Source organism: Balearica regulorum, chromosome 3 (genome assembly GCF_011004875.1).
Source record: "Balearica regulorum gibbericeps isolate bBalReg1 chromosome 3, bBalReg1.pri, whole genome shotgun sequence".
NCBI lineage: Eukaryota > Metazoa > Chordata > Aves > Gruiformes > Gruidae > Balearica > Balearica regulorum.
The window spans coordinates 114,988,402-115,000,936 of record NC_046186.1 but is presented as its reverse complement, the minus strand read 5'-3'; the positions used below and the strand labels follow the sequence as shown (position 1 = coordinate 115,000,936).

Below are 12,535 nucleotides of genomic sequence, written 5' to 3'. Positions count from 1 at the left end.
GTCACAGAAGGTTGATAATGCTGAGGTAAATGTAAGTGGAAAAAGCGAGCAACTGGACACTAAGGGATCTCTGAGATCTTGGAGAGTTGCACCTAGTACGACACTGAATGGTACTTTCCTCCCCTTCCACTAAACTCACCTGTTTTGTGCTTTATCTCTAAGCATTTACACTGCCTTAAAAGCATTTATCTCTGTCTAAGCATTTATTCTGCAGAGAATTACCTGGGAGTCCTGGTGGACAAGAAGTTAAGCATCACCCAACAATGTGCCCTCATGGCCAAGAAAGCCAATGGTATCCTGGGGTGCATTAAGAGGAGCGTGGCCAGCAGGTTGAGGGAGGTTATCCTCCCCCTCTACTGTGCCCTGGTGAGGCTGCATCTGTAGTGCTGTGTCCAGTTCTGGACTCCCCAGTTCAAGAAAGACAAGGAACTACTGGAGAGAGTCCAGTGGAGGGCTACGAGGATGACTGGGGGAATGGAGCATCACTTTTAGGAGGAAAGGCTGAAAGAACTGGGTCTGTTCAGCCTGGAGAAGAGAAGACTGAGAAGGGATCTCATCAACGCTTATAAATATCTAAAGGGTGGATGTGAAGAGAATGGGGCCAGACTCTTTATCCTTGATCCTGCTTTAGCAGGGTAGTTGGACTAGATCTCCAGAGGTCCCTTCCAACCTCTACCAATCTGTGATTCTGTGAGAATAATTGAGACAGGAAAAAAAAAAAGAAAGAAAGAAAAGAAGAAGAAACTACGTGTTTCTTGCTGTTCCCTTAAAAAGTATCTGAGAACTTCTTTCATAAGGAGGTAATTTGTACCTCCTTTGCAGTTTGAAGGATAAACTTCCTATCAGGCAGAAATCTTTCTGAACAGCCTGCACAGAAGCATTGCAGATATATAACGGATTACAAAGAATACTGGATGGAGATGGGTTATTACATGTCATGCAGAAGAAGGATTTTGTGTTTCTTATTACATGTTTCCTTGTGTTGGTTTTGCGTGGCAAGGTTTTGGTAGCGGGGGGGGGCTACAGGGGTGGCTTCTGTGAGAAGCTGGTAGAAGCTACCCCTGTGTCTGATAGAGCCAACGCCAGCCGGCTCCAAGACAGACACGCCGCTGGCCAAGGCCAAGCCAATCAGCGCCTCTGTGATAACATATTTAAGAAAGAGAAAAAACAGTTAGAGAGCGCTTTTGCAGCCAGAGAGAGGAGTGAGAGGATGTAAGAAACTCTGCAGACACCAAGGTCAGTGCAGAAGGAGGGGGAGGAGGTGCTCCCGGCGCCGGAGCAAGATTCCCCTGCAGCCTGTGGTGAAGACCATTGTGAAGCAGGCTGTCCCCCTGCAGCCCATGGAGGAAGGATGAGGGGGTGTAGAGATTCCACCTGCAGCCTGTGCAGGACCCCACGCCGGAGCAGGTGGAGACACCTGAAGGAGGCTGTGACCCCGTGGGAAGCCCGCGCTGGAGCAAGCTCCTGGCAGGACCTGTGGCCCCGTGGAGAGAGGAGCCCACGCCAGAGCAGGTTTGCTGGCAGGACTTGTGACCCCGTGGGGGACCCACGCTGGAGCAGTTTGCTCCTGAAGGTCTGCACCCTGTGGAGGAGACTCACGTCAGAGAAGTTCATGAAGGACTGTCTCCTGTGAGAGGGACTCCATGCTGGAGCAGGGGAATGATGAGAGGAGTCCTCCCCCTGAGGAGGAAGAAGCAGCAGAAACACCGCGTCATGAACCGACTGTAACCCCCACTCCCCGTCCCCCTGTGCCGCTGGTGGGGGGCGGAGGTTGAAGCCAGGAGTGAAGTTGAGCCCGGGAAGATGGGAGGGGTGGGGGGAGGTGTTTTTAAGATTTGGTTTTATTTCTCACTTCTCTATTCTGTTTTGCTTAGTTATAAATAAGATGAATTCTCTCTCTAAGTTCGGACTGTTTTGCTCGTGATGATAATTAGAGAACGATCTCTCCCTGTCCTTATCTCGACCCATAAGTTTTTTTTTAGTTATACCTTTTCTCCCCTGTCTAGTGAATGAGGGGAGTGACAGAGCAGCTCTGGTGGGCACCTGGCCCCCAGCCAGGGTCGACCCACCACACCTATAAATGTGTTTCATTAAAGCTTAAAATAGCTAGCTTGCCTGGCATGAGAGAGCAGACTATCACTGGGCATGTAAAACAATTGATTTTGGTTTTAAAAAGACAGAGAACTTAAACAATGATGGTGAGAAACAGAAATGTTATGATTTGCTTTGGACTATTACGTGAATGCATATTCTCCTTTTCTGCCAACTTAAAAGGCCATCACAAGCTCTTGTCTACAAGCACCGAAACCAATGTTTTCATGATTATCAGCAACACAGTGACTTTCATAAAGGTGACAATGGTGTGCACATTAATATGACAGACTTAAGCTTATTTATCATCCCATCCTGCTGCTACATACTTTCATCAGCTGCTAGGTGTAACTCAAAAACCATCCAAGGACAAGTTCAAAAAGCATCCTGTTGTATGATTCCGTGTCTGTTCACATAATCGTGTATTGCCAGAGAAACACCTATTGCCAAGACTGGAGTGCAGGACTTTTGTTTACTGAGATAGTCTGGGTAGCCCAGTAGGCTGCTGTGAGATGGAGATCTGCGAACTACCAAATCCCAGGCTGACAACTAGTCAGCCTGCAGTAGTCACTCTGTAAAGCATGTGTCTAATGAACACAGGTTTCCAGACCTTGAAGACTGAAAAAAAGGATGTGAGACCAAGCTGGATGCACCAAACATACCATACCTGTTGACTTTCAGTAGGTTAATAGTAATCGCAGTACCCAGAAACCCAATGGATTCATGAACCATCAACATGAGCCTTGCCTGCAGTCCAGCAAAAAACTGAAACTACCACGTAATAGCAAAAGCCTTTCTCAGAATGGTTTTCTGAAGGGAAGGGCATATGCTATCCTTCCAAAGAGTGAATGAGCAATACCAATCCAATGCAGGAGCTATTTTCTTTTAATACTTAAAAACACCTCTATGGTTGAGGATTATTATTTGTTTCCTCCTGTTCCCTAGTAAATAGTTCTTCATCTCCCACATAAATGCAGTAGCATTCCTGCCCCCTCATTCTCACAAAGGCAATAAAATCCATGACTGCATAGAGAGACATGACTTCAGCTTCTCTACTATGGGTCACAGTTGCCAACTCTGGAACCGATACCCAGTTCTTATTTCCAATAAACTCAACATAATGCAGGTAATATAAGAGATATTGAGACTGGCTGAGATTTCAGCCAGTTGAAGTTGATATGTACTTTTTTAAATCAGATAAATCAATGATAAGCACTGATATGCATGCTATGCACTGGTCTGACACCACTTTTTGAGGCTGAGCTTCAAAATTTTTCAATTTTTTTTTCCACAAAGTCAACTACAAGTGGAAGAAATTTAAAGTCTCCATCACCTCTGTGAAATGCAGAACCTGGTTATCCAAACCATGTCAAGAACAGTAACACATGTATGATGGTAACAAGCCTAATAAGGCTTCAGTTGGGCTCGACAGCACTGTAGCAGGTTGATGACTGAAGAGCTTAATTACAGATTTGCAATTTGTCAAACTCACCTAAATAGAGCCAGCACACCATAGTCTTCAAGCCATTTGAGATTACTAACTGTGGGATAAGTCCAGGCTTTCAGACTTTGCATTTTTAAGCTGTCTCTCATGACTCAGATTAGTTTTAGAGGAGTCATGGAAGGAAGACAGGAGAGAATTAAGATACTCCTTTAAGAAGTGCGAGTAGCTAATAATACTTGGAAACAAAACTTCCTCTGAACTCAAAATACTACTGGCAAATACTGAGCTAATACTACTGGGCCAAGAGCTGGCTGGACCTTTATGAAGAGCTAGACCCTGCCTTATCTATGACAGATAACTGCCCCTTCCTCACCAATACAGGTGACAGGGGGATCTCTGAGTGATCAAAAGGGTCTGCTCAAGGAGAAGACATTCAAGAAGCTCGGAAGGGGTTTGCTGCTACAGTTAACTGATTGCTTGGGGAAGCAGTGCAAGGCAAACATTTGAAAAAGATCAGATTAATATTCGAGATATTCAGAAGCTGTCAGGACACAGTCCTGGGCAATTGGCTCTAAGTGGCCTTGCTTGAGCAGGGGGTTTCAACCAGATGACCTCCAGAGGTCCCTTCCCACCTCAACCGTTCTATGATCCTGTGAACAATGAGCAGAGAGAGGTATGTTGGAAACAGCCAAGGAGACAACAGGAGGTGGGATGATCTTACAGCAGCTAAAGAAGTGGATGTGTCCCCTGTGCAGAATTAATATGAAAGGGGCAAGACACTAAATCACTAGTGCTCATGAGCTCAACCAACCTTACATAGACTAAAACCCTGAGGTTCGGGGCAGGCAGAAACAGCCTCATTTGTACTCTTTTCTCACATCTGAAATTTGTTAAGGAATGGTAAGGGGACACCAAGTGAGGTAAAGTCTTGGGGCGAGGGGGAAAAAGAGGCTAAAGGCAAGCCTTGCAGTAGTGGGAGACACTGTTACGGTTATAACTGCTTCAGGCACATGTACACCATATGGTTGAGAACAGTCATTTCAAGGCAAAAATAAAAGTTAAATACTGTCTGTATTTGGTACCATCACTTGTCTTTCTGACCAACAATCATGTATAATTGTCTGGGTAGTAAGTTATGTCTGTCTCCCAGTGAGATCAAGTCTTTGCTTCAAACTTGCTTATTTATTAGTCTCATATCCTATCTTTGCTGATCATTGAGGTTTTGAAAGTTAATACCAACTCATGACTCCACCCTAGAGTACACTCTTTATCCTGGGTATACCAGACATGATGCTAGATACCTCCAGATCAGAAGATGCTTTCTGGAATTTTCTGCCTAGTTTTACATGAAACTTTTACACAGAATTATCTTGTACAACATACATCTTTGAAGAAAGGAACTAGGAGGAGTTTGATTTTTGTGGTGTCAAGAGTAACAGGGGTAATAAATTGTGGATATGATTCCAGGAAAATCTAAAAAGAGTATTCAGCTGTTAAAAGACCATACAACTTCCTTAAAAGAAAGTTTTTTGCAATTCACTTAGATGCATTAGCTTAAGTCTATTCTCAAATGAGACATGTCCAAGACTGCTGACTGCTAAAAATTCATTGTTTTATTCTTCTCTTTCATTACTGCAGACACTGCTGTTATAAATTAATGAAACATACACACACAAAAAAACCCCCACCAAAACCGCATGTGGGAAGTCAGAAATCCCTCAGGTGAGAAACACCTTCCACCACTACATGTGTAATGGTAAAATGTTGGATTCAGGCTATGATGTTTCAACAGCAAACTCAATTGCACTTCTGTGGAACTGTCCCTATACCCTGAAGGCCAATGCTAGAAGGCTCATTGCAGTTGAACACTGAACAAAGCAATTTTGGTGTCCAGTCGTACCCTAGGGATTTGATTTTGGGCTTTATACTTAGGAAAATATCAACCTTTCTTGTCCTGAATTGATATTTAAACTCTAGGAACTTCTGGTTTCAACATCTATATTTTTTTTAATAGGGTAACATAATTTCAAAATTTAGAACCTGTATCTTGAGTAGGAACCTGTCATGTGTCAAATAATCTTTCAGGAGCAATTTCCAGCTAATAAACTTGCTGTTAACAACAGCATATCTATTTTTTTGTGTTCAGCAAATGTGATGAATACCATTAGCATGTGAAGTAAAAACAAGCTCCAAATACTCTGTCAAAGATTTGCAGAAGCATTTTTGGAGTCTTTTTCCTTAAACTCTAAAGTTCTAATATTAATGCTCTGTTTGTGTAGTCTAAAGGTTAGCATTTCTGCACCACAGTCATTTCCTACAAAGACAACCAAGACAGGGAATTAAACATGTCGGGACCTTAGGTTCTGGTCAGAGCTGTAGCAGAGGCTTTCTGTACACAGCAAACTTGGACAAAACACTGAATAAGATATGTTATTTAACCTCCCTTTACTGAAGTTTACCTCCACGGGACTATTCCCCCTACATAAGGGCACGTGCTACGTTCATGTTTGTATAGTGCCTATACTTCTTGATGGGAGTTTTTTCAGAGTTGCTAAACATTGTCACTATTATTGAGTAATAAACAAACAAGTTATTTGTGCCAACAGGCCAAGTCTTACCTGGGCACTATTTTGTACTAAGGTGTGAGGAAATTGTTTAATTTTCTTTTGTTTTAGATGCCAGTACTTTTGTGAATTTCAAAAAGCATTCCAAATAAGGTGCTTTTGATATAACATTATGAGGTCACCTTAGAGCAAAACAATTCAAGCACAGAAAAACCCCAGTGCTTACTGAAAGCTTTCTGAATTGCAAGTGACCATACAATATTTTAACACACCCAGTCAGCAAAACTTTCCACTCTAGCTGTAATAGAATAAACCAGGACACTGTATCTGATTTGAAGCCTTCCCTAATGGCCTTATATCCTCCAAAATCCTGTAAAAAAAAAAATCTAAAGCTTTCCTGTACAAGAGAAGGTCAGTTTAGAGCTCCATCTTCCCTCACAGCCCTAATGAATAGCAAAGTTTCAGTACTCGGACCTTTGCTGATCTCAGATGTGTCTCAGCATCAGTGGCAGAGAGGTGGGCTGCAAGCAGGCAGGCACCAAAGTATTCGGAAACAAACACCCTGCATAAGAGCAGGAACTACCCAACTGTGTTCATAACAGCACAGTCTTCTCAGCAAGTTCCATCCTGCATCTTTTCTTAATCAATTCCAGCTTTCAGACAATCTAAAACTTTGGGATAGACAAAACCTACAACAATCAAACCCAGTAGCAGTATGTTATTTCAGAGAAGACAAGAAATAAAGCAGAGAGACATATTTCCTTGGATGCAGACCTGTAAAAAAACCTCTCAAACAATGAGCAATGGGGGCACAACCTCCATCAAGCAACCGGATAAAATCTCCTCCACAGATGTCTCTTCTCTGCCTGGTAGTACCAGAATGCTTTACTTTGGCCACTCTGCTTTGACCCGAGGGCCAGACTCTACCAGAAATCAAATAATGTGCAATATTTTTCATACAGAAACTTCAGCAAACAAGACCAAACCCCCTCAGAGCATTATAAAACTGCTATGCTTTGATTTCATATTTCCCTGGTTGTGGTTTTGCATATTAAGAATAACTTGTGAATTGTGCTTGTGGCCTTACTATGTTGTTTTGTTTTGCTATGAGCAGACACAGACGAATTTTCTGGTCTCATATTATTTACCTTGACTGAGTGGTAAAAAGACAGCAAGATTAGAGCCTCAGGGGACAAGGACACGTCAGCAATCTGGCTGAGTAATTAAGCAATGAAATGATAGGTATGACAAATAGTTTCATTCAATCCTTAAATTAAACTACAGCAGCTCCAATATAAGGCAAAACAGATGACAATATGCATAAATTGGGTGAGATACGCTGGAAGGGAAGCCTTCTGTCTTCATCTTCTTACCCTTCAAATCAAGCAGTCAGCATGTATCAAATTCATTTTTAAGAAAGGCCCATTAACATATACTATTAAATACTTATTTTAAAAAAAACACAAGCTGTGCTAACTGCTGAAACACTGGAGTTGAAATTCACACTGACAGAAGTTAGCTGTTATAATCCTAAAATACCTATGCCTCACATTGCTCTCTTCAGAGAGTTAACTCATATTTTCCCTTGACAAACACGGACATATGTGCATATCTAAGTATGCTTAGTCTGGACATTCCTAATAACCAGTTAATCTGATGTAAAGTAGACAGTCTTTTTTTTTTTTTTTTTTTTTTTTTTAAATTACTTCAATTTACCTATGGAATTGGACATATATAAATCCCAATACAAAAACCCCCCAGTATCCAGTACTAAGGTCTTAAAACGCAGATTTATGACAGAAATGTGGAGACAGAGTCTTCAACAGGGGCAAGGCTTAGCAGCATTACAATAGATCAAGACAAAGCATTGTTCAACATGATTTTCTTCCTTCTCGATGGCATATCCAGCTGTCCTGTAACATTTGTTACTAGAAGACTCTTTTCAACTGCAGTTGCTGTTACTGTTGTCATTAAATCCTTAAAGAAAAAATACAAGCCCCTACTGCTGCTCTCTCCCTATGAACCACCAAGTGAATAGAGATGAGCCAACACCTTATTAAGTATAAGCAAAGCTTTTAAGATGGCCTGCAGAAATAAATAGGATGTCTACAATACACATAAAGGTACTGCTAATAACAAAGACAAGATTTTGGTATGAAAAAACCTACCTTAGGAGAAGAAGAAAGCTCCCTCGATGCAGGAACAGCTGACATGTTCTCACTCACGCCCATCTCTGTCTTTGGCAAGACATTCGGTGGTTCAGGAGCCTTTCTTTTCATCTTCTTTTCTGATTCTTGCAGTGGAGCAACTTTAATTAAAGCTGGGCTTGATTTTGGTTCATAAAACGGATTTGATCTAATTAAGAAAAGGGAAACATATTTCTTTGCTATCTCCTTGGAATTAAAACTGAAAATAAGACCTGTTTAGAAAAGCCAATGACTAAAATGCTTCTGTTATCCCACGTAAGAAAATGTTTTGCCTTTACATGCTTTTACATACTACTTTTTCATACGATTGAAAAGTGAGTTACAACAGTTAAAAATACATTAAGTCAGAATTTCCATAAATTTTATGAAGTCTTGTAAATTACAGAAGTTTTATCAATTGCATGAAGCTAACTCTTCAATTATACTTAGCTATCCATCAAAGAGTGATCTGATTTACAGACAAGCTCAATACCAACAAATCTGAGTGAAGTTGCTGGCTGTTTAATATTCTAAAGAACAGAATTAAGAATGCTTCATCAGAACAGAGTTAAGAATGAGGCCACTCTTACATGCATGCTTCAACACTGCTTTAGAGGCCTCACTCTTGGCTGTCTAAGTCTGAAAATTTTGGCCTCCATAGGCACACAATCCACATTGAGTGTATTTTAAACTCTGCAGCATACAGACACCATAGCATTTCAAGAACGCTCTTTGGATAAGAAAATAGTGTAAGAAAACCACAGCTGACGTGTATACCTCTCTACAGATACTAGTAGTCATCATCTGTTTATTCTGAAAGTGCTTTTTATGACTAAGCTTCATTTATGAAGTGCAATAAACATTTTCCAAATAGATGCAGTCCAAAGAATTATTGCTCTTAACTCTGGCATTCAGATTCCAACTCCGCATTTGTTCCACCCTAAGTAAATACTTCCACAGCATTTCCAAATTTTGTCTATTAGTTTGATATATCAAATATCAATCAATAATACATCACATAATGGCTTCTACTATGTACTTAGAAGAGCCAGAAATTTTGTATGCTGCTAAGGATACTTATGGGAATCTTCTTTGCACTGAATTATTTTATTCATAATTTTTGCTTTTCACATTTTGCAATCTAAAACTGGACAGTTAATTATGAAACTGATATGTTAATTAATTCCTTTCTAAGTCCACACTTCCCCTGCAAGACATATTTATCATATATCTCAAACCATGTTTAGGTAACTAAGTCACTGCAATTCCCAAAGATCTATCTGCATACAGTTATATAAAGTGTAACTAATCACGACAAATAACCTCAGTCGCTTGAATTCAACTCTAGATGGAAACAATGCATATAGCATTAGACAAGAGCCTACCTAGCTAGATCCATTCACAAATTTCCTCTCAGGATAAGAATCATGAGCTAGTACACACTGTTTTTAAAGAACTGTAACAGCAAAATTTGGGCAGAAGCGAGAACCCAACTATTCATCCAGTTTCCTTTTGCACCACACCAAATCTCTTTCAGTTTTGTGTACTTTTAGTATGAAAACATGTCTGTCAGTCTCAGGGACTGATTTTAGAATTTATTTTAATGCATTTTACCATCATCTTCTTTTCACTGAGAAAAAGCAAGTAATTAATAATCCACACTGCAGAAATTAAGTCTACTTCTAAAAGGCAAAGTTTACTGAAGCACATAAGAGAAGACCAGGCTTAACACCTCCAGACCTTTTTGAGAATCTGCCACTGCTTGTTACAGAGAAAGAGATCTAAATCCAGATACCAAAGTGAAAGGCAAGACAAATGCTAAAATAACTCATCTGCTGACTGAAGGCAACTTTCAGGTGTTCCCACTTTGCTGCCCGTCAAGCACAAAGCCACCAGTGCAATCAAAACTAAAGGCAACATCAAAATAACAAGTTAAATAGAAATGGGTGGGTGTTTTCCATGGGAGCTAGCAGAAAGAGGAGAGTATTCAGGCTGGAGCAGAGAATGCACCTAGCTGTCAGTAGCTCTAATTTAGCTGACAGTCCAGCTCAGCTGTCTTCAGACACCGGAAAGTTCAAAGGGAGGTGAGAATAAAGATAAGAGAGAGAAAGGCTGAAGAACAATGTGTTCTACAGGAGAGCACAAGGTTTTCTTTAGTTCAAGTTAGCCTTCTGAATAGCCAACAGATGCAGCATGTTTGGCAGGAAAGTAATTTACCTTTGTGTACTTGGAATTAGAAAAGTGTATTTCTAAGGTATTAAAATTCATTTGGTATGAAAAAAAAAACACCAATGAGAGTAAAAAAGCTTGGAAGAACCATCTTTTGAATTTTTATGCTCCAGAATTGTTTGTGCTGCATGCACAATCTTGAAGAACTGTAACCTACTGTATGAGGAGGAAGTGATGTAAGGAGACAAGTGACTGCCTCTTATATTTTTTCCAGACAAAAACTTGCTTGAAAGCCAGGCTAAACCTTCATATTTTGGTCATAGTATAGGCAGAACACACACACACACTATTTCCCACCTTCTCCTCTCTACCGCTTTGAATTGGTCTTACAAATATTTAGAAAGAGTTTTGAAAAGTTAATGCAGAAAAAGCACAACGCTGGTTCTTCCCTGAGGAGGTTACAAATTTTGAAGTCACTGGGGTCTGATATACGTAGCAGAGTTTGGTTCAACAGCTTCCACATGGCTATCTGAGAAACTAAGCATGGGAAAAGTTTGGCTGAAAAAAGCCTTAGCCAAAAAAATATTAGAGCACTTTTCTCTGAGGTTAGCTCTCATACTTTTTGCTTTAGTGAAGTTAATTGATCCACACAATACGATTTGCCTAAAGAGATACTCTACTGTCCACCGTAAAATTAAAAAAACCCAAACCTGACAAACTACATGGCATTAAGCTGTCACTGGCAGTATGGTGGCTTGTGGCTTCTTGTGTAACAGGCACCTTCAATAGATGGCAACTCAATAGTCTTTCAAATGAAACTGCATTATTCCAAGCCATGCACTGACTAATGAGATAAGAAGCCACAGAGCCAAATAATATCAGAAAGCAAGTTTTATTCTCACCAATTTAAAAATTATTTTGATCAGTGCACCTGGTTAATGGGGAAAAAAAAAAATCAACATTTTATTGAGGAGGAAAACCAAAGCTGTGAGTGTAGCAGGGTTAAATGATCAGGCAATATTACCAATCAGAAGAACTAGAGTTGAAAGCATTATACTTCCAGTAGTTGTGAGCTATGTTATTTTCATACAATTAAATTTAATGTAGCAAGGCGTGCTGTCCTTTATTAACAGGTAGCCACCATTTTGATCTTAATGTATAAAATTCAAAAAGGCAAAAGCAGAATTTTGTACTAACATTCAAATGCCTAAACTAACACAAGGAAAACATGTCCCTTATCTTTAGCTAAGTATGAGAATTTAGCCAGAGGAAGTATGTTTTGAGAGCGTAGTTATACAGCAGAATACGTGTACTGGATGATCTAAGTCCCTCTGTACCATGCAACACCCCATTATGCTTATGCTTGTGACTATGCTTTGCTTATGTATGTTGTGAAATCTGACATTATCTTCACAACCATTTAGTGAAATATGTTTCAATTAAGCCAATTACCCAAGGTAAATCCTTCACAGAGGTGCAGTGAGGGTAAGTACCTTTTCCAAGATTACAATGACAGTCTGTTACAAAACTGGAGTCAGAGTTCAGCTCTTGGGGCACTTTGTGTAAGCCCTGAGTCCAGAATCAGAACTAGGAATCTGCCAGAGTAGAGTGTGACAAGGGTCCTGATGCTAACTGATGTGTCCCTGTTCCCACAACACATCATCGCATTTCACACAAAATACAAGAGGAAAATGCCAAGTGGTGTATTAAGTGAACTCCAATGAAACATTTAAGCCGCAGAGATAAAAACAGATTGTATTTCCTGAGCAATAGTAAATGTCTTTCAGGAGCCTTCTATTTCTCATGCCTTCCATCTATCAGGTTCAAAACTACGTGTGGGGAAAGCACTGGACCCCAGTACTACAGTGGTAGTCAAAAATTATTAAAAACTACCCAAAACAAAACCACAACAAATCAAAAGACAAGATGTTAGGAGAGAGGTTGAAAATAATGTGCAAAGTTTTCTAACGCCGTGACATGATTCAGTTGTGCAGCCTTGTCTTGAATACACTGCTCAGGCCAAGTCAACACATCTTAAAATAGATACAGAGCAGAAGGAATAACAGGTTCCAGAGACGCGC

General features: G+C 40.3%; 1 protein-coding gene across 10 annotated transcripts in view; it reads right to left on the bottom strand.

The window, feature by feature from the left end:
• EHBP1 (EH domain binding protein 1) overlaps nt 1–12,535 on the bottom strand; it is a 382,104-nt gene that overhangs the window by 106,896 nt on the left and 262,673 nt on the right. For all 10 annotated transcript variants that reach the window (XM_075749655.1, XM_075749663.1, XM_075749654.1 and 7 more), the window contains one exon: nt 8,268–8,454. In XM_075749655.1, coding sequence (XP_075605770.1) covers nt 8,268–8,454 — 187 coding nt within the window. The remainder of the gene's footprint in view (nt 1–8,267; nt 8,455–12,535) is intronic.